The sequence below is a fragment of the Neoarius graeffei genome, chromosome 12, assembly GCF_027579695.1.
Source record: "Neoarius graeffei isolate fNeoGra1 chromosome 12, fNeoGra1.pri, whole genome shotgun sequence".
NCBI lineage: Eukaryota > Metazoa > Chordata > Actinopteri > Siluriformes > Ariidae > Neoarius > Neoarius graeffei.
The window spans coordinates 3,866,384-3,889,269 of record NC_083580.1 but is presented as its reverse complement, the minus strand read 5'-3'; the positions used below and the strand labels follow the sequence as shown (position 1 = coordinate 3,889,269).

The 22,886-nt window shown below is 42.1% G+C and overlaps 1 protein-coding gene across 1 annotated transcript in view; it reads left to right on the top strand.

Moving 5' to 3' along the window:
• The window catches only part of aff1 (AF4/FMR2 family, member 1), an 84,075-nt gene that overhangs the window by 42,951 nt on the left and 18,238 nt on the right, over positions 1–22,886 (top strand). The window contains 5 exon segments of the mRNA XM_060935370.1: positions 17,304–17,339; positions 17,736–17,822; positions 19,516–19,552; positions 21,080–21,131; positions 21,345–21,516. Of these exon segments, the coding sequence (XP_060791353.1) occupies positions 17,304–17,339; positions 17,736–17,822; positions 19,516–19,552; positions 21,080–21,131; positions 21,345–21,516 (384 nt within the window).

Below are 22,886 nucleotides of genomic sequence, written 5' to 3'. Positions count from 1 at the left end.
CAAGCGGAGGTCATGACCACATGCCCATCAGGGGCTGCACCCGAGTGTCTGTTTGTAAAAGCGGCACACGTGCAACCGCCGAGTCATGAAGAACGCTGAATAGACTGTTTCACAGCTGCTCGTGTTAACCAAGGTCAGCGTGGTGACTCACTCACTCACCCATCCACCCGCCTGCAACGCAACAACCACCGCAGAACACACCCCTCTCTCTCTCTCTCTCTCTCTCTCTCTCTCACACACACACACACACACACACACACACACACACACACACACACACACCTATCTTTGTGGGGACTTGTTGATACTATACATTCCCTCTCCCCTTACCTAAACCACCATCAACCTACTAAACCCCTAACCCCGCCCCTTACCCTAACCCCGCCCCTTACCCTAACCAAAACCCCAATCTAACCTGAACCCTAAAACTCAGCCGTAACCCTCGACCTGCCCTTTGAAGAAGTGAGGAACAGACAAAATGTCCTCGCTTCACAAAATGCCTTAAATCTGTGGGTTAAAACATGTTCTGGTTCTCACTATGTAGCAAGTACACACACACACACACACACACACACACACACACACAGCCCTTACTGTGCTGACACACACAATTTAATGGAAAATCTTTTTTTAATTTCCTTTCTTTCCTTTGTTGCTTTTCTTTTGTTTTCTTCTATAAATTTTTCTCCTTTTCTATAATTTTCTTTTTTCTGTCTTTTTTCCCTATATTGTAATTTTTTTGCTTCTGTTCTTTTTTCTTCCTTTTCTTGTTTCTCTCGTTTCCTCCTTTGCTTTTTCATTTTTTGTATTTTTGTCTTTGCTTTTCTTTTTCATTTTCTTTTCTTTTACCCTTTTCTCTCTCTCTCTCACCTTTTTAATTTCTCTTTTTCCCTTTTCTCATTTTTCCCCATGTCTCCTCCTTTTGCTGTTTTTCCTTTTCTCATTTTCTATTTTCCTTTCTGACTTTTATTTTCTCATTTCCAGCCTCAGCTTCTCTTGTCTTCCTTTCCTTTCTCATATTTTCACTTATTTTTTTTTTATTTCCTTTTCCCTTTTCATTGTCATGATTTATATTTTGGATATCAGATATCACTCAGCGCTCTGTCTCTCTCTCTCTCTCTCTCTCTCTCTCTCTCTCAGCTGTAAGATGGGAACATCATGTGATCTCCTGCAAGTCAAAACCGAGTAAAGACGTTAAAAGTTGGTGCTGGACGAGGCGAGGGGGGAAAATAATAATAAAAATAATAAGAGCGATGATTTGTTCTGCATGTAATTTTACTGCAACAGAACCAATTCCTGAATCTCATCAAAATCCCACATAAACTCATCTGGTACATCAGAGATGAATTTTCCATCTGGAACATGACCTGTGTGTGTGTGGTTTTTTTTTTTTTTTTTTTTAAGATTCCTCTCAATCAACCATTACTGCTTCACGCTTATCTCGTTTTTAAATGCACTCCTATTGAGCTCTGGATGCCTTATCTGATCTGTCGAGGAGAAAGGAACATGGAAATGAAGTTAAATGTAAACACGGCAGCAGCCAGGCGTCGTTCCTGAACGGCGAGCAGAAGCTTTGGGTTGTTGTGAAAGCGGGACGTGTCCACACAAGCACCTCGGAGAAACCACAACCCGAGGAAGAGCTGAGGGAGGACGTGTGACAGCGCGATACAATAAACCTGCAAATTAATTCATAGTCACCTTATTACGTGTTCATTATGGTATTTAATACATACAGGTGACCTAATTTAAGGGAAAAACCTGTGATGTGTCTTGATTGTTTCCATAGTAACCGCTCGTTCTCATTCTTCGTGACTCGTGTGTGATTTTTGTTGAAATGGTGAAGTTTTCTGTCAGGAAATGTTTCTTAATCATTTATGGAAGGAGTCTCCAGTGTCAGAGAAAAGTTTCCGACATCTTTGTGATGCTTTACGGTTTCTCAGTAACATGACAATCACGTTTCTGTTTTTAACGCTTTAAAAAAAAAAGTCTGATGAACAAACGACTGCTGTGATGTAAACGAAAACAGGAAGTAACTTGTTTCATGGACTTTCCACAGCATTAAATGTAGCTATAAATAGATAAACTGGTTTAAAAAAAACTATAAATAGATATATATTAAAATAGATATTAAAATATAAACTGATAACTATAAATATATAAAAATTGGTATTGGTTATTTTAAACAAAATTAAAAAATTGTAAACATTGACAAATCGCTGTGTTGAAAATAAAAGGAATAAAACCCTTCCTGGACGTCGTGTTGCGACGGATTCATCACACCATCCTGCTGCTGATTATTTTCCTGTAACTGCATGACATTTGGAGAGTAGGTTAGAAACCCTACATGCGTTAGAGATTTTATAACTTTCTTTTTTGTGCCGCTTGTAACTGAATCTCTCTCTCTCTCTCTCTCTCTCTCTCTCTCTCTCGGTCATTAGAGAAGGGCGTCAGTGGGCAGACGGCAGTCTTTTTGGTGCCAGAGAACTTTAACGATGGTTTAAAAAGGTTAAACATCACTTTTAAAAGTATAAGGTAGGCAAGCAAGTAGGGTGTCGGGTTACGTGAGTGTGATTGAGCAACAGCAGCAGGCAGTGTTGGTGCACACAGGCAGGGTGTGTCTGCAGAAAGCCTGGCTCGTGTCCAGAGAGGTGGTGAGAGAGTGAGAACCTGCTCGGGATGATGGGCCGCGACACGCCGGCGGCTGAGTCACCGGCCGCGTTTCAGACGCTGCAGTGAGCTGAGCGGCAGACGTCTGTCTGTCTGTCTGCTGTGGGGTTTCAGGAGACGGCTCGGCTTCAGTCTGGGTCATGCGTAAATACAGTCCGTGTGTAGTTTTATCAACATAATTAGAAAATGTTCAGAATCTAATACAGGCAGTGTTTAAGTGTAAAACATGTCACTGACACAAACAACACGGCGACAGTTAAACAAAACAAAAAACCCAAACCATCCGACAGACACAGAGCAGATTCAGATTCAGATTCAGGAACACAGCACCACTGAAAAACAGAAGAGTAAAAAAAACACTAAAGGGTTTCGTTTATATTCTCCTCTTTCTGCTTCTTCTATTCTCCTCTCCTTCTCCCCTCTCTCCTCCTCTCTTCTCTTTCTACCCTCTCCTCATCCTTTTCCTCTTCTCTTTCTGCCCTCTCCCCTCCTCCTCTCTTTTCTTTCTGCCCTCTCTCCTCCTCCTTTTCCTCTTCTCTTTCTGCCCTCTTTCCTCCTCTCTTCTCTTCTTTCTACCCTCTCCTCCTCTTTTTCCTCTTCTCTTTCTGCCCTCTTTCCTCCTCTCTTCTTTCTACCCTCTTCTCTTTCTGCCCTCTTTCCTCCTCTCTTCTCTTCTTTCTACCCTCTCCTCCTCTTTTTCCTCTTCTCTTTCTGCCCTCTTTCCTCCTCTCTTCTTCTTTCTACCCTCTCCTCGTCCTTTTCCTCTTTTCTTTCTGCCCTCTCTCCTCCTCCTTTTCCTCTTCTCTTTCTGCCCTCTTTCCTCCTCTCTTCTCTTCTTTCTACCCTCTCCTCCTCTTTTTCCTCTTCTCTTTCTGCCCTCTTTCCTCCTCTCTTCTCTTCTTTCTACCCTCTCCTCCTCTTTTTCCTCTTCTCTTTCTGCCCTCTTTCCTCCTCTCTTCTCTTCTTTCTACCCTCTCCTCCTCCTTTTCCTCTTCTCTTTCTGCCCTCTCTCCTCTTCTTTCTACCCTCTCCTCGTCCTTTTCCTCTTCTCTTTCTGCCCTCTCCCCTCCTCCTCTCTTTTCTTTCTGCCCTCTCTCCTCCTCCTTTTCCTCTTCTCTTTCTGCCCTCTCTCCTCTCTTCTCTTCTTTCTACCCTCTCCTCCTCCTTTTCCTCTTCTCTTTCTGTCCTCTCTCCTCTCTTCTCTTCTTTCTACCCTCTCCTCCTCCTCCTTTTCCTCTTCTCTTTCTGCCCTCTCTCCTCTCTCCTCTTCTTTCTACCCTCTCCTCGTCCTTTTCCTCTTCTCTTTCTGCCCTCTCCCCTCCTCCTCTCTTTTCTTTCTGCCCTCTCTCCTCCTCCTTTTCCTCTTCTCTTTCTGCCCTCTCTCCTCTCTTCTCTTCTTTCTACCCTCTCCTCCTCCTTTTCCTCTTCTCTTTCTGTCCTCTCTCCTCTCTTCTCTTCTTTCTACCCTCTCCTCCTCCTCCTTTTCCTCTTCTCTTTCTGCCCTCTCTCCTCTCTCCTCTTCTTTCTACCCTCTCCTCGTCCTTTTCCTCTTCTCTTTCTGCCCTCTCCCCTCCTCCTCTCTTTTCTTTCTGCCCTCTCTCCTCCTCCTTTTCCTCTTCTCTTTCTGCCCTCTCTCCTCCTCTCTTTTCTTCTTTCTACCCTCTCCTCCTCCTTTTCCTCTTCTCTTTCTGCCCTCTCCTCCTCCTCTCTTCTCATCCTGTCTTCTCTTCCACTTTTTTCATTCTGCCCTCTCTCCTCTTCCTCATCCATGCTGCTCCTCGTCCTTCCACTCTCCTCTCTTTCTGCCCTTTCTGTCCTTTTCATCAGGTGTCTTGATGTTTTTGGAGAAGTATTTTTAGAAACTCCTCTGAAAATGCAATCGGAATATTTGAATATGTAACTTTTTTTTATATATAAATAAATAAACCATTATTTTACTGACATTTATTAAAGTAACGTTTGCGGTTATCGTCATGTCACACGTCGCTACATGGTTTTGTAAGCTCTGCTGAGCCGAGTATCCTGTGATGGATTTGTTTGGGTTTGGAGTTACTGTGTGAGAGAGAGAGAGATACTTGCCAAACTTGACAGCTCCTGATTACAACAGACGTGTGAATAAATTCTCCTCGTGACTCCAGGTGCTGCTGAACTCTCCCAACCTCGGGCTGTAACCGCTTCACCTCCGTGTGTGTCAGGGACGTGCGGTGAAGTCGGGTCGTATCCGAGCGCTCCCCCACTCCCAACAGTGACGGATGGATAGATAAACACTCACTTATCCTGCGTTCACGTTACAAAACAAGAAGTTGACACTCGTGCGCGTCTCTAGTGGCTGACCCTTTTATCTCGTCTTGCTTTACGGATCTTTTAGTACATTTTAGATGAATAATATACGGCGTGATTGATTGATTGATAGATGGATAAATAGATATCACTGTGTTACATCTGTTAAATTGTTTTAAGTTCGGAATGAAACGTCACGCATTTTCTTGGAAAATAATCACCAGTGACGTGCCGTGATCTTATGAAAGCATGTCCTGAAGTGGTGTTTTATTCCCCTGATATCACAACGGTTCTAATTTTAAATTTAACAAATGACACGTCATGGTTTTTACACTTACGCTGTTGAACGTCCATGAAATTTACAGCAGCTGTAAACATCCGTTCACTGTTAATAACCATCCTCTGGGTTTTACTTTTAATTTTTTTTTAGCATGTTACTGAGAAACCAAAGTGTGAACACTTATCATGAAGACACTGAAAAACTCCTGACCCTGGAGACTCCGTAGATACGAATACTTTATTGTCCACAATGTGGAAATTTGTCTTCAGTTTCATCACAGACATTTAAACAGTTAAACATTAAAATCACAATACACAAATCTAGCATTCAAGCACTGCATTTTGTAAAAACAGAAGAAGAGAAAACTAAGTTATTATAAAAATACATTAGCACTCAAAAGAGTGTTTGAAAGAATAAAATAGCTGAAAAGTAATAAATATCATAAATATAATAATAAATAAGTAATCAGACCAATAAAAAGGACTGGGGTGAATTAAGTAAGAATCCCTGTATTATTTATCGCCCTTATTCCTTTCGGGACGAAGGAGTTTTTAAAGATGTTCTTATTAGCGTTGGGCACTCTAAAATGCCTCCCAGAGGGCAGAAGCTCGAATTCACAGTGGAGCGGGTGGGAAGGGTCATAGATTTAGGTTTAGATGATATGCTAAACAAGCGTCTCTGTCTATATAAACGATTTACACACCTCACAGATAACTTCACCATATCAACCACATCAGTGCTGTTTACGCATGACAACGTAATCAATCAACGCTGTCTAATTTGAGGATTCAACAGCGCTAAAGAGAATTATTTGAGGTCTGATCATCAGTGTTGAACTTCAGCGTCAATCCGAAAGCTTCCCTGTGAACGTGGTGTACGAGTGTGTTGACACGGGCCTTGTATTTTGTCTCCGTCGAAGGAACCGCAGTCTTGCACTTGCAACGGAAAGTAGGTCACTTTCACAGGAAGCGTCTGGTAACCTGCTGCTCTGCTGCATGCTCGTGTGTTTGCAGCTCGTCTTGCACCTTTTTAAATGAAATTACATCGTTAACAGCGCCACCTACAGTTCAGAACAAGTAGCAGGCGATAATATGATAGAAGAACTGAATGCGTGATCCTTCACTGATACGACAGGGAGTCCAACGTATCAGGAACCAATGAGGGTTAAGCTACATATCATGTGTATAATATGTGATAATTTTATGAGCAAAATATCTCCAAGGGCACAAAGTCGACCTGAATAATAATGATGATGATAATAATAGAGTACCATGAATGAACCATCGAATCGAATTGTCGTGTTGTGTTTTTCACCTCAATAAGACACTCCATGCTTTGTCTTGTGACATACCGTATAGCGAGACCAATAATGAGATTCGCATCGCAGTTACGATACACATTTATTCCTTTCTTTGACGCCGCATGCCATGCGCCAGAAACAACACCAGCACATTTATTATGGTGTGACTTCGCTGGGTGCCTGGGGGACAGCAGTGAACCAGCACTTTCACTTTACACCACTACTGTAGAGTTACGAACGAATATTATCGCATTTGATATTGATATTGATCCACGGTAGGTTTAGATTATCTATGACGAAAGAAAGATGCTCATAATTGCTGTCGAGCTCAACAAAATTTAAGTTATTCCACATAATCGAGTCGTACATGAGCTGATAGCCGACGAGGCACGTAGCACAGAGTTGTCTATAATCCGTGTACGATGAGATTGAGTGGAGTAACTGTTTTATTCTGTCCACATTCACTGGATTTTGAGAAACGGAGCATTTTTAGTGTTTTGTTTAATTTATTAATTTATTTTTTGGTAGAAAGTGCCATCTTGTCGTGCCGAGGTATAGAACAGCTTTAGATGTTTTATTTAATTCTTCCTTGGACATTTCAACTCTGTAACTTTTTTCAAACTTCTTTGAGCTTTCGAACCAGTCTAAAAAAAAAAAAATTCAACACATTTTAATGCTTAAAGATGAAGAATGTAAACAAACCGGCAAAATGGCAGGAGCAATTTGTGAAAAATGCGATAATAATAATTCTTGAAAATTAAAAAAGATGTTCTTACCATCAAATACTTTTCATTCCATGTTTTGTTTTCGAGTAGAGTTTATATTTCATCCTCGGTTGATTCAGCGACACGCTCCGCCATTTTGTTTTTCGTCTACTCACGGTATAGGAGCTGATATCCTAGTAGCAGAGTAGCCAATCAGAGCGCATGATTGCTCATATCCAGTGGATGTGGATAGAATAATTATGTTTACATGAGCGTGCAGAGTAAGAAATCGTTCAGGTAAAAAAATTCACAAGGTAAAGATTGATTGCTCGTGTTTGGGGGGAAAAAAAAACCCAGTAGGATAAAAACCTCCTGGAAAACATCGTCCTCAACCGAACGCAGCCTGTGAGCTCCAAGGGTTCGAGCTGCGATCTTTATATTTCAAACTTAATATCAAACTGTCTGGTTACAACTGTCCAACAAGCTCGTGGACGAATAAAACTGTTTTAACTAGCTTTATATGAAACTGTCGTGAATATTTTCTGTAAAATGTCTTAGTAAATAATCCCACGTTATTATTAAAAAAATTTTTTTTTAAAGCAAATTAAAAATAAGCACTGGATTTAAAAACAAACATCTATTTTATGTAAATAAAGATACTAATTTTTTTTTTGCCTGGTTGTCAATGTTTGAGATCCAGTACTGTGCAAAAGTCTTAGCCCCCCTATTGTGTTTGTTTGTTTTTGGTCCCTCGCTGTCTGAAAGGCCTGAAGGGGGATTATGTCATGGTGATGTCCGTCCATCCGTCTGTCCCAGGAAGGCTGCTCACTTTCTGAAATCAACTCCTCTCACAATTTTTGGAGGAATTTCAGAAAACTTGGCAGGATTCTTTGTTATATGTCGGTAATACACATGTTGTAGTTTTGTTCAATTCTGTCACATTTTCCCAGAGTTACTAGCCTAGTAAACTAGACCCACCCGCCTAGCAGCCAAAAATATTTTTTGCCTACGAGTGGGTCTAGCCTCGCACCATATCAACAAAACACCACGGGCATCAAATCGTGCCCGCCAATCACAACGCAAGGTTTTTGTTTGGATTCTTTGGGCGGGCTTTTGCAGGAGTGACGACAAGGCTGCGCGACGCTGGAGAAAGCGCAGCAGGAAAGATGGCTACGGCTAGTGAACAGCGCGCGTTTGACTCCGCTTTGGAATCAGTTTTAGAAGAATTAGACTTGGAGTTTTGGTTGAAACATGAGCAGGAAGAGGCTCTCCGCTCATTCCTTTTCAAGAAGGACGTTTTCGCTGTTTTGCCGACCGGCTATGGCAAAAGTCTGATCTACCAGCTGGCTCCGCTCGTAGCCAAAAGGATGGGGCTAGTTTGTGCAGTACGAAGAATTAATAAACAGCTTTGAAACATTACTTTTTGATTGTTTCTTATTTTCCCGTTATTTTAAATTTAAGGGAAATTATTTCACCAAACACCACTAAATAAAAACTCTCAAAAACAGTTTAAGCAAACACTTGAGAAACACTTGGAAGAAAATAAGTGTATGTGGTACAGACTCCAAACTTGTGGTCATTATCTCCAAACTTCTTAATATCTAGAACCTGTTTATTAATTAATACGCATTTTGAAAAATTATTTATTTCAAGGCCTCCCCCACTGCTTTCTGTCGCTCTGACTATGTCACAGTCAGTGTTGCGCTGATTGGTCAGAGCGTTGGCCTATACGCACAGAGACAGTTTGAAAGACAGCGGTTTGTTCCTCCCACACCCTTCGGAAATGTCTACGGATCGAGGCCAGACTAAATATTCACATTTAGTCTGGCTTGCCAGGCTACAGAGTTACAGCCCTTGATTAACAAAATTATACTTGTGACAATTTCATGAAGGTGTGCTTTCCTTCTGACATCGACTCCTCCCACAATTTTTGGATGAATTTCACCAACCTTGGCGAAACGCTTTGTTATAAGACCGTTAAACGCATATTGAAGTTTCATTTAATTTGGGCAAATGTTACCAGAGTTCTGCCTTTGATTGATTATTAACAAACGTGTACTTTGGCAGTTTCGTCAAGGTGTGCTTGCTTTCTGAAATCAACTCCTCTCACAATTTTTGGAGGAATTTCATGAAACTTGATAGGATTCTTTGTTATATGACTGTAATACGCATGTTGTAATTTGGTCGCATTTTACTAGAGTTATGGCCGAGTTGCCAGCGGGAGATATTGTGCTCTCGGAGCACGTGTGTGTGTGTGTGTGTGTGGTGTTTGTTTGTTTTTTTTTTCTTTTCTCCCATACAGACTTTTGTTATAGATTTCTATTTTACGATTTCTACATTATCAAGTCAAAATATTACAAAAACATTTTAGAGTTCCAAATGTTCATTTGTTGTTTTCCAGCACAAAATTAAATGTGATAGGAAAAAAAAAAGTTTGTTTGTATCTGAGCAGTATATTCCATAAGAGAGCACTTTTCAGATTAAAAAAGAAAACATAATGAAGGCTGCTGGGTTTTGGTGTAAAATGAAGAAGTGAGTGTGACAGTCAAAGAGTCCAGAAGAACCGTGGCTGGTTCTGTAAGGTGCTCAGTAAAACCTACAGCTCATTTCCACATCAAACTGCACTCACTGGACCTGAGACGGATATATTATTTATTAATATTATAATTTTTTTTTTTAAAGCAAAGGGTCGTCTCACACCAAATATTGACTTTGTTTAATTTATTATGACTCACTGATTACTGTTTTTTTGGTCTTTCCTGCGCCTAAGACTTTTGCACAGGGCTGTATATTGTCTTGTACTTGCGCTCGGGTTCCCTGAGGTGGTACATGTTCATCGTTTGTACGTAAGGATGTTGTATGGTTGAAAAAGCAGACAAAAATCAGATTGATGCTATAAAATCAGTTATTTATTGAAAAATGACTAACTTTGGGTGAAAGGGGAGAGATGTGAAAGTGCTTCATGATTTGGTTGGACTCTCATCGGTTCCTGACTTTTCATACTTTTCATGTATTAGCTATGATGTATTATAACGGATATATTTGTGATTAAAGTAATAAAACCTAAAATCAAATCATGTTCTGTAATGTAAAAAGAAAAAACAAAACAAAAATGAAACTTTCACCTAGTGGTATTTATTTGAATGCCGTAAAATATTGATTATATTGATTGGTATGATATTTTATCCGTCATGTTTTTGAGGCATCGCTGTATTAAAGTGTTGAATTTTCCTTCATGGCTTCATAATGATGTTCTCTTTATCCAAAGGTGTAGTGTGGTGTGGTGTGGGTTTTTTTTTTTTTTTTTTTTTAAACCTGTGGCTTCTCTGTGGTTGCTATCAGCCAATCAGAGCGCAGCTCCTGGGGGTAGAAAAGGTTGTGATTGCCAACCAATGCAAATAAAGGAAAATTACCACACCTTCATTTAAATTTTAGATATGGACTAAAACGGTTTATTGAAATGTGAATTTGTTTGCACACAGAAATCACAAACACATATTGCATTTCTGTTTTTAATGATCTCTAATAAACAGCTCACACACAGTACTGCGAGAGGGTGTTTTTTTTGTTTTTTTTTTTGCTTAAGTCTCATCTCATTATCTGTAGCCGCTTTATCCTGTCGCAGGCGAGCGGGAGCCTATCCCAGCTGACTACGGGCGAAAGGCGAGGTACACCCTGGACAAGTCGCCAGGTCATCACAGGGCTGACACATAGATAACCATTCCCACTCACATTCACACCTACGCTCAATTTAGAGTCACCAGTTAACCTAACCTGCATGTCTTTGGACTGTGGGGGAAACCGGAGCACCCGGAGGAAACCCACGCGGACACGGGGAGAACATGCAAACTCCGCACAGAAAGGCCCTCGCCGGCCACGGGGCTCGAACCCGGACCTTCTTGCTGTGAGGCGACAGCACTAACCACTACATCACCATGCCGCCCCACTCCTCACAAAGTAAATTCTGTTTCTACAAAATATATATGGCTTTTATTTTTTTAAAAATACACTAAAAGAGCCAGAATAGTTCTTGTTACTGAGGTTATTGTTGGGGTTGGGTGTAGAATTTGTTACTCTTGTCATTATATCAATAGAAAGTCTTCGAAAAACGTGGCGTTGTGTTTGTTTTGGTTGATTGATTTTTGTATCGGGCGGCACGGTGGTGTAGTGGTTAGCACTGTCGCCTCACAGCAAGAAGGTCCGGGTTCGAGCCCCGGGGCCGGCGAGGGCCTTTCTGTGTGGAGTTTGCATGTTCTCCCCGTGTCCGCGTGGGTTTCCTCCGGGTGCTCCGGTTTCCCCCACAGTCCAAAGACATGCAGGTTAGGTTAACTGGTGACTCTAAATTGAGCGTAGGTGTGAATGTGAGTGTGAATGGTTGTCTGTGTCTATGTGTCAGCCCTGTGATGACCTGGCGACTTGTCCAGGGTGTACCCCGCCTTTCACCCGTAGTCAGCTGGGATAGGCTCTAGCTCGCCTGCGACCCTGTAGAACAGGATAAAGCGGCTACGGATAATGAGATGAGACTTTGTATTGTGAGTACTTTCTGATTTCTGAAGTGCGTGTGTGTGTTTAGCCCTTTTTATAAGGACCAAAAATTCCTCACAGATGTGTCAAATGTCCTCACAATCACTCGGTGCTCACAAACAATAAGGTGTTTTTGCAGCTTGTATTTAAAACAAAACAACTAAGAGTCCAAAGGTTTCCTTCTGGTTACCGAGGTTAGGTGTAACTACTTTTTTTTTTTTTTTTAATTAGCTCCAGTAATTTTTATGTCAATAGAAAATTCTCACAAAATGTGTTTCTTGGTAGCAGATTTTTTTATTTTTTTTAATTTAAAGTTTGACAAAACGCATTTGCAACTGCTCTGTGTTTCCATGTAGTGATGTTTTGTGGTTAAAGCCCCCCCGTAGCCATGGATCTCCAGGATCTGATGAGCGTTGTGATTTTCATTGGTTTTGTTCCTCTTCATATTGTGTGACTTCAATGCAAAAAAATACATTTGCATTTAAAGTTTGCAAAATATTGTTTTGTCGAATTGTCTGAAAACCACCTCATGGAAGTGTATTAACTTTTTTGTGATATGACGGGTGTTTTTTTTTTTTTTTTTTAAATCACGTGTTTTAATTACTTTGTTTATATTTAGTCCGCAGTTCCAAATTGCGCATTAAGCAGGTCCGTGGAAACACGCCTAGTGGTTGGGGATGAAACCTTTTTGCTGTCCCGGTCCTTGAGAAATCCACTCTACTGATCTGTCTTTCTGAGTTCTGCTGCACTTTCTGAGGTCCAAAACGACCCCAAGTCCTCATACTGATAGGAGGATGTCAAATGTCCTCACAATCCCCAGCCACCGTGTCCTTACAAAAATTAGTATTTTGTGTGCGTTTTGTTTTTTACAGCTTTTATTTCAAAGATTTCCATCTAGTTACTGGGGTGGGTCAGGGTTCAGTGCAGCATTAGTTAGCTAATTATTGTGTCACTAAAAGGTCCTCAGAAATATGTAAAAATGAGTGAGGTCCAGAAATGCAACTTTTGATTGATTTTTAAAAGCTAAACTAGCCGAAAGATTTAGTTTTAGTTACTGAAGTTAAGGTTCTGGTTAAGGTTAATTATGAGGGCTGGGTTTGTTCCTGCGTGTCCAATGAGTACGCAGTAAGAGGGCAACAATCATTCCAGCTGGTTTACGAGCCAAATAAAACACCCGTGTGTGTGTGATTTTAAAACTGCTGCGATAATTAATTAACCATCTGTTACGTTTAAAGTCTGTCTCCTGTAATTGTTTCAGATGATGGTTAAAAATACTTATAGACACACAAACGCTGACACTTAAACTTGCTAACCCGATTAAATCATTACAGTAAGTATATTTATATGTATTAGGTTCGATGTCCCCCTTTTTCTGACCCTCTAACAGGTGACTCCGTCTCTACTGCAAAGTGACACATCAGAATTCCTGCATGATTACAATTGTGGCGTTTAGATATTAATGGTTTTTATGGCGCCAAAAGGTTGAATCTGATTGGTCGGAAGGTGTCGATTTGATTTTCTGGAGCTGCAGCTCTGACGGTGGTGACTTGTATGCTGGACACGTGACAAAAAACAGATTAAAATTGTTCTTTAGCAGTAAAAAAATAAGAACAGTGTTTTTTGTTATGGTGATGAGTTTTAAGGAGATGCTCATGTCACGTTTTTTTGGAAGGAGTCTCTTGTGTCGGTAACAATCAAAGGAAAAGCTGTAAGTTTTTGTCCGTACGGGAAAGTGTTCAAGGCTGAGAATGTGGGGGTGTGGCTAAAATGCCAATCGGAGTTTGTTGTTTTTGGTTCTAATAGCTTGAAACGATGATCGTAGCTCCTATAAGTGAAAACAGGAAGTAACTTGTTTTCAGGGACATTCAGTAACGTAGCTACACTACCGTTCAAAAGTTTGGGGTCACCCAGACAATATTTTGTGTTTTCCATGAAAAGTCACACTTTTATTTCCCACCATAAGTTGTAAAATGAATAGAAAATATAGTCGAGACATTTTTCTGGCCATTTTGAGCATTTAATCGACCCCACAAATGTGATGCTCCAGAAACTCAATCTGCTCAAAGGAAGGTCAGTTTTATAGCTTCTCTAAAGAGCTCAACTGTTTTCAGCTGTGCTAACATGATTGTACAAGGGTTTTCTAATCATCCATTAGCCTTCTGAGGCAATGAGCAAACACATTGTACCATTAGAACACTGGAGTGAGAGTTGCTGGAAATGGGCCTCTATACACCTATGGAGATATTGCACCAAAAACCAGACATTTGCAGCTAGAATAGTCATTTACCACATTAGCAATGTATAGAGTGGATTTCTGATTAGTTTAAAGTGATCTTCATTGAAAAGAACAGTGCTTTTCTTTCAAAAATAAGGACATTTCAAAGTGACCCCAAACTTTTGAACGGTAGTGTGTAAATGGATAAAAAGTATGACGTGTCTTAGTTGGACATAAAAATTGTACTCGTTGGGAAAATGCTGTAGTGTAAGAATAGCTCACTTCAGGGTGGTAACGATAGCTTTCTATTTATTTATTTAGCAGTTGTGCAAATATTTTTCCACTGAGTGTTGTTCTGCAATTTTAAAGCTGGGTTTCTCCGCTTGAGAAAGTCTTTCAGATCTCCGGGTAGAGCCCTGCACTCCTGCGGGAGTTCCGCGGGACCCGCCACAAAGCAGTGCGGCGCGGGACAAATTTTGAAAGCTCATTGCGGGCGGGACCGGAAGTGCACATATGCAGGCGCGGGCGGGACCGGAAGTGCACATATGCGGGCGGGAGCGGTGATAAGCTGCAGTCCCGCTAACTAAAAACATGTTTTAAACAGGTTACACAGTGACGGTAGGCTTGACTCAATGCTATCCCAGAAATCCTTCCTGTAATATGCAAATTTGGCTGTCCAATCAGAGGCGGCCAAATTTGCATATTACAGGAAGGATTTCTGGGATAGCATTGAGTCAAGCCTACCGTCACTGTGTAACCTGTCTCTCTGATTAGAGTTGTAGACTAACTCAAGCAGTAAATCACTTCATGGTTCTCTTGCTAGCTCTGCTTTGCAATAAAAAAAAAAAAAACGCACATTGGTATAAAGCAAGCCCATTCACTTTTTTATGCTGATCAGAGAATTACAATGGTTTCTCATGTGACAAAAATGTGCAATTCGCGATTAAATATTTGCTTGACAATTTGCTTGACAATTAAATAATTGCTTGACAGCACTAATTATTATTATTAGAGACACTACATGCTGAATTCAGAAACAAGGTAAATAATAACAAACGTGAACGTGAGCTGTAGATATTTATGCTCAAATCCACTCAAAGTAGGGGGCGGGGCACCATCACGCTGTGTCAAGACAAGAACTTTCCTGAGAAATAACGCGAACGTCTGCATCATGCGGGATTTGCGGGCGGGAGCGGGACAAAATATGGCAGGCGGGAGCGGGACTGAAAATCATAATTCTTTGTGGGCGCGGGTGGGAGTGGGACTGCCACAATGCGGGCAGGAGCGGGACTGAAAAATCCGACCCGCGCAGACCTCTATCTCCGGGACCCGGGTTTTGATTGGATCCACCAACATTGGATGTGAAAAATGTTTTTCCTGTTTCGATTTTGCAAAATATTACTTTGTCAAAAAAAAAAAAAACCTTCGTACAAGCGTATAAACTACTTCTTTGGGGTTTTTTTTCCATTAAAATTTTTGGAATTTTTCCCAAAATTCATGTTTCCATTACTTGTTTATTTTTTCGCTCACAATTTCAAATTGCGCACTATGTAGGTTAATACAAACCCGCCTTGTATCTCCACTTCACCACTCCACTCTGGCCTTGATTATTTTCCTACAACAGCACTACATGGAGTGGGTCGTCCCCCCACCCCTTCACGTGTTGTCTACTCCAAGTGGAAGCTAAAACACGTTTCTGTATCAGTAGCTGACACGTCTTTTTCAAAACACTGCTTGTTTTTAAAATCAAACAATTGTAAAAACACTGCATTATTTTAACAAGTACAGATACTCTAACCAAAAAGATTTTTTATTTTGTTTTCCTTTTCTAATTTAGCGTGCGCTCATCAGGCTACGCCCACGTTAATACGTTTTAGCTCTGGGTCAGAAATAATCTCCGTTTTAAACTAACGCGCAGATCACATGACTGTTCACGTACACTGGGCGTGTGCATGCCGGTGTAAACAGCTGATTCCGCGCGTTAGGAGCGTGACGAATCAGGGAAGGCTGCGTCATAACTGCTGAGACCCAATCAGGAAGTGAACGTGGGTTTCTGCGTCATGGTTTCCAAAAATCTCCGTTTTCACACGTTTACACTAAAACGTGACGTTTTCAATGCGGCGTTTTGAAAAGTCTTCGTTTTTGTGTCCGGAAAACTCCGGCATGGACGCCAGGCGTAAACGTAGCAAAAGTGATGCGTTTTAAAACTGAAACGTATGAATGTAGGCGTGAGTCAGGGAAGGTTGAAATGATGTCATGAAAGCGTGTGTTTCTGTAAATAGTTTCCACAGCAGAACTCCGCGACTGGAATATCCCAGGATGATGTAAACTCCTTTAGGAAGGAGGGTCAACATTCCTCAGGCTTTTCACCAGCAGCAAAACCTCGGGTTTTAGTCGTTCAGACTGCTGCTGCGAAGCCCTCGTGGAATTATACTTAGCAATGTAATAACCTTCCCGCGTTTTTTTTTTTTTGTGTGTGTGTGCGTGTTTCCTGATTCCCACACAGTGTTTAAGTGAAGTAGGGCTGTAGCTAACGATTATATTGGCAAGCTGTTAAACTATTGAGCTTATAAACAAATGAAATAAAACCAGTTCATAACGCAACAGAATTTTAACACTCGGTTCTAAATAACAACTGATGGAAAAAAAAAGCATAAAGTGGTGTTTACAAGCACTTAGATTAATTACCATAATTATCAAAACAAGTGTGGCGACAGAATGGGACTAGGGAAGTAATGTGGCTTTGCGTACACACACACACACACACACACACACACACACACACACACACACACACACACACACACACATCTATTCAACTTGCGCAAACACAAGTCACATGTTACTGCAATGAAAGTTTCCCGTAGAGGGTGTGTGTGTGTGTGTGTGTGCCCTCTGATGTCTGGTGTCCCATCCAAGATGTATTCCGGGGTTGTGCCTGGTGTTTCTGCGATGGAATGTGTGTATGAATCAGGAATGAAGTGGTTTAGTGAAGAGAATGAATGTTGCAGCTCAAGAAGGAAAGTGTCGAGGAGACGATGATGTTAAACATGATGCTTTGAGCCATGCAATCAATCAATAAGCAGCCTGTCAATGTGACTAAATTGTGTTTCTTGGTGTGTGTGTGTGTGTGTTTTGAAGTAAAGCCTAAATGGTCATGTAGCTCAGTGGTTCAGTTGCCTATGACACACTCTCATAGATGGCTATCTCCACCACACACACACACACACACACACACACACACACACACACGCACGCTCTGTCTCTCCCCTCCTCCCTCTTCCTCTCTTTTCCTCTGGTCATGTTTCTCACTCTAACGTTTCTCTCTTGCAGACAAATGAGGTTCAGCGTGTGGAGGAGATTCTCAGAGTGAGTACAGCACCACACACTCCTTATCCCCCCCCCCCCCCCCCCCCCCCCCCCCCCCCCCCCTTAATCCCTCCATTCGTCCCACTTCACTTCATCCTGGGTCATTGGAGAGTTTTCTGAAGTTGAGTGGAAAGTTTGTTCATAGAAGTGTGTGTGTGTGTGTGTGTGTGTGTGCGCGCGGCGCGCATCTGAAATCGTTTCTCTGGTCTCGTTCCTGTTAATGGTTGCAAACGGTAAGAAAGTCCGTCACTGTGTCACTGCTAGAGACGTCCTGCGAGGTATACAGTAGCCTTTGTTTTGCCTTTCACTATCTGTGCTCTAATATATGTGTGTGTGTCTCTCTCTCTCTCTCTCTCTCTCTCTCTCTCTCTCTCTCTCTCTCTCTCTCTCACACAGGAAATGACCCACTCATGGCCTCCTCTGCTAACTGCCATTCAAACCCCGAGTACAGCAGAGCCATCCAAGTTCTCATTTCCTAACAAGGTGACACACACACACACACACACACACACACACACTCTCCCATCCAGTATTGCACCATGTACAGGAAGGATGGTCGGAAACTGAAATTAACATTTTAGTTTTAACATTAAGGCGGAATTGTCCCAAAGCCAAACACCTACGAACACGCGCACGCGCGCACACACACTGACACAAAAGCACAAACAATTAAAGCTAGACCGCCTTTCAGATTTTTCTAGTGTAGGTCATAAAAAGAATTTTCCTGACACCCAATTATTTTTGTTTAGTGACTGAAAGCTACTGAATTCGAATCACAGACTTCCAATTTTATTTATTTTTTTTCAAATAGAACAATTAATGAATTTCCAGGCCATGTGACCCTAAATTTTCGGCTATTTTTTCCTGCTTCACCATGACCCAATTCAAGATACTACGTCATGCATCACATGGTGGGCTTTCCCCGTTCACGGCAAGGCATTGTGGGATACAAATTTGAAACAGGAGAGAAAAATGGAGGACGTGAGTGATGCGAATGAAACGTGAAAGAGTGACTACAGTAACAGAAAGAAAATGAGAAGACGAAGAAAAGACGTTATGTTCTATACGAAGGAAAGGAAACGCAGGACCAAACTAATAAATATCGGCGCTCAGCGAGCACCTCGGTGTGATCAGCTGTGCGTTTAGCGACAGAATGATGGAACTGTCAGTGCACGCTCAAAGGGAAACCTGCGCATGCACACACGGACTTCCTCTGTCTGCTTAACTGCGTGAAGTGAGCGATTTCATGCACATTATTTGCTTTAATCCCCTCAAATTAAATAACTTCCCAGCCACAGAATGGCCTGATATTTTGTGAGATATTACAGAAATAAACAGATATCTCAATCACCACATTTCAGACGGAACTAAATTTCACCGATTTTATGTGGTTTTTTTATTTTTTGAAATCGACAGGCCTTCTCGCTTTAATGTGCGCAGGTTGACACTTTTCTCATCGACATGTAAACAAATGAAACGAAGTTTTAAAGTTTCTACGCATTTTCAAAAAATTATGGTTTCATTGAACGTAGGGTGTTTTTTTTTTCCCCCCTCCTCTCTCCTTTCAAACCGGATGCAGAACTGGGAGGAGAAAATAAATCTAATTTGCATACATTTCAAGTTAACTCCACCTACCTTTTTGGTCATGTTGTCCTCTCGTCCCGCCCATTTTACCTCACCAGCACTCGCTTGTTAATTTTAACAGCTATTTGAATAAATTTGTCATAATCTTCTGACAAAGATATAATGATAATAACTGGAAGCCCTGCCCCTTTCTCTGTATTACATTAGTCATGTGCGCTCGTGTTCTCTGACGGTAAATGAAGAAAGTTTTGAGCTTTGTGTTGTTGCTAGAAATTAGTCAAAAATAAAGACGGAAAAAGGACGAGTTGTTTTGACAGAACAAATCAACAACAACAAAGTGTCGAATCCGAGACCTTTACGAGTCGTTTTAATGACTGCACGTTTTTGAATGTGTTTCTACAGAAACACTGTGTAAGCTGTGAGCATGTTTAAGATGTGCTGTCAGATTATCAGGAAAAGAAGTGTATCAGCCGTGAAGCATTTGGATGTAGGCGTGTAATGGTGTGTGTGTGTGTTCTCGAATGAGAAGTCTGTGCCAATGTCTTGTGAAGGATCAGCCGTAATGGCAAATAACTTGTCCTTGTTTCTGCAGGAGTCCAGCATTCATCGGGGATACCAGCAGCCTCAAAGTGAGTGTGAGAGTATGTCTGTGTGTGCAAGTGTGTGTGCGCGCACGCACGAGAGAGTGTGAGTGTATGTGTGTGTGTGTGTGTGTGCGCATGAGAGACAGTGTGTGTGTGTGTGTGCGTGTGTGTGTGCGCATGAGAGAGAGACTGTGTGTGTGTGCGTGTGCATGGAGAGAGACAGTGAGTGTGTGCGCGTGCATGAGAGAGAGACACTGAGTGTGTGTGATTTGGGGGGGAGAGAGAGTGTGTGTGTGAGAGAGAGAGAATGAGTGTGTGTGCATGAGAGTGTGTGCAATTGAGAGAGAGAGAGTGTGTGTGTGTGTGTGCGCGCAAGTGAGTGTGTGCAATTGAGAGAGAGAGAGAGAGAGAGAGTGTATGTGCGTGCAAGTGAGTGTGTGCATGCAAGTGTGTGCGCACGAGTGTGAGAGTGCATGCAAGTGAGAGAGAGTGTGCGCATGCATGCAAATGTGTATGTGAGAGTGCATGCAAGTGAGTGTGCGCGCGCACTCGTGCAAGTGAGAGTGAATGTGTGTGAGAGAGTGAGTATGCGCATGCATGCAAATGTGTGTGCGAGTGTGAGAGAGAGAGAGGGTGCATGCAAGTGAGTGTGTGTGTGTGCCTGCGCGGCAAGTGAGTGTGTGCATGCAAGTGTGTGCGCACGAGTGTGAGAGAGAGTGCATGCAAGTGAGTGTGTGCATGCATGCAAATGTGTATGTGAGAGTGCATGCATGTGAGAGTGAGTGTGCGCATGCATGCAAATATGTGTGCGAGTGTGAGAGAGAGAGAGAGAGAGAGAGAGAGAGAGAGAGTGCATGCAAGTGAGTGTGTGTGCAAGTGTGTGGCGTGCGCACGCGAGTGAGAGAGAGCACATGCAAGTGAGAGTGAATGTGTGAGTGTGCGCGCGCACTCGTGCAAGTGAGAGTGAATGTGTGTGAGCGTGAGTGTGCGCATGCATGCAAATGTGTGTGCGAGAGAGAGAGGGTGCATGCAAGTGAGTGAGAGTGTGTGCAAGTGATTGTGCGCATGCATGCAAGTGTGTGTGTGTGTGCGCGTGCGAGTGAGAGAGAGCACATGCAAGTGAGAGTGAATGTGCGTGAGTGTGTGTACGCGCACGCGTGAGAGTGAATGTGTATGAGAGAGTGTGTGCACGCGTGCAAGTGAGAATGTGTGAGTGAGTGTGTGCACGAGTGAGTGTGTGTGTGTGTGTGTGGGCAATTAAAATAAAACAAAGTAAAAAAAAAAAAATGCACAAAAATAAACCTAAGGAGAGAAGCCCATCATTATAGAATAAAAATAATAAACTATTTAAAAAAGTATACAGTAATGAAATGTAGTTTATAAAACTGAGGAAGTGCTTTCTATTAAAACAATCTTGAGCTGGAGTGTGTAATACCGTGTGGTGTTGAGTTCCACAGTCATGAAGCGGAGAAACAAAAATCAGAGATTTCACAATTTTCTCTTCACGTGTTTCTCTCTCTCTCTCTCTCTCTCTCTCTCTCTCTCTCCTCTCTCTCTCTCTCTCTCTCTCAGAGCACAGTGAGTCACCACTGAAAGCTCCGCTGTCCCCCGTTCACCAGCACCAGTGTGAGTCTCATTAACCTTCCTGTACGTCTCCGAGTGTACACTGTGTGTCATTAATCTACCGTAAATATTGGAGTATCCCGTCTCCCGTAAATACACGAGACAATGAGCATGTTGTCAAAATGATGTTACATTTGTGGTGTTTTGCTGTTCAAGTCCCATGAACTGATTGATAGAAGGCAAGAAATCTGATCTGTTTATCTGATCTTGTCAGAAGTGTGTGTGAAGATGGTGGCGCCGCCGTGTTGGCGCCCGCATGTGGGGCGGAGTCTGGGAGCTCCAGCGACTCGGAGAGCAGCTCGGAGTCTGAATCAGACAGCGAGAGCAGCGACAGCGGCACGGATGAGACGCCACCTGCTCCGAGCAGTGACGCACCAGCAGTGAAGGTACACAGAGAACACACAGTTGGCATCAAGCAACACACACACACACACCGTCTTTTCTGTTCTCTGTGTGTGTGTGTGTGTGTGATTTATATATTTGTAAACAACATGAACTACTTCTTTTTTTTTTTTTTTTGCCCCGATGTTTTCAAGCATGTTTGATATTTTTGGCGATAAATCACATTATTTAAGTAGCAAGAACCGCCTATATGAAACAGCCAGTGGGAAACCGAGAGGAAATCAAATGAATATGCCGTCATGCGCAGCAGATCTCTGAATCCGGTTTATCATTCCGGTTCATTTGTGTGGGAGAGCAGGGCAAAATTCACAAAAATAACATCTCTGTAAGAAATCAGCTTCCAAATCAGATCTAATCAGTTGTCAGGAACAAAAGCAAAAAGCAAAAAAGACATGATTAGTTGTCTTTGCATCTTTACAACCAGTCCTTCTTTGGTGTTTTCCCTTATTTCACTTTTCTTTCTTGCTTTTATACATAATAGTGCAGAAACCACCACAGATCACAAGGTTATTTGTGTAAGGTTTCTGGATTGGGTGTGTTTCAGCAGCGATCTCTCCAGGTGTGAGAGAGAGAGAGAGAGAGAGAGAGAGAGATAGAGTGTAGTGTCTGAGCCAGCGTTGTAGTCCTGACGACCGAAACCAAGTCATGACCGAGACCAGAGTGTATCGAGACCAAGCATTTGAGGGGTTGAGATCAAATCAAGACCAAGGCAGGGTGAGATCGAGACCAGACCAGTGTGTGTGAAGGGAGGTGGGGGAGGGGTGATGGGCCATTAACAGGAAGAAAATTTTCGAATTAGCAATAAGTCGCGTTATTGGTCGCATTTGAAGCAGGAAATTTTCCATCCAATCACAGTAACGATGTTAACAAATAAATCGGACAATACACAGGCAATCTAGTGAAATCCCCACAGTTGTGGTCTCGACCGATCTTGAAATAAAATCCGAGTCTCTACGTCCGAGACCGAGTCAAAATGTGGTCGATTCTGAGACGAGACCAAGACCTTCAAAAAGTGATCTTGAGTTCTACGACACTCGTGTGAGCCTTGTCCGTGTAGTTTGGATATCGTTGCAAACACAATACAACAATTCTGATGATTTTGAATCTGAGAAGTCGTGTCGAGTCCACATGGGTACAAGAAATGAGGGGGGAAAAAAGAACAAGTAGCTAATGAAATGAGTAACTCACGAAGAGCAAATAAATCACAGACGCATTTGTGTGTTTTGGACCCGCTTTACTGTTGTTCTGTACACCATATAAATAAACTGCTGTCTATACTGAGCAGATCTGCTTCGAAAATGTACATTACAGTTCTTATGGTTCAGTGCTTGGACCCCGTACATCGCTGCTTGCA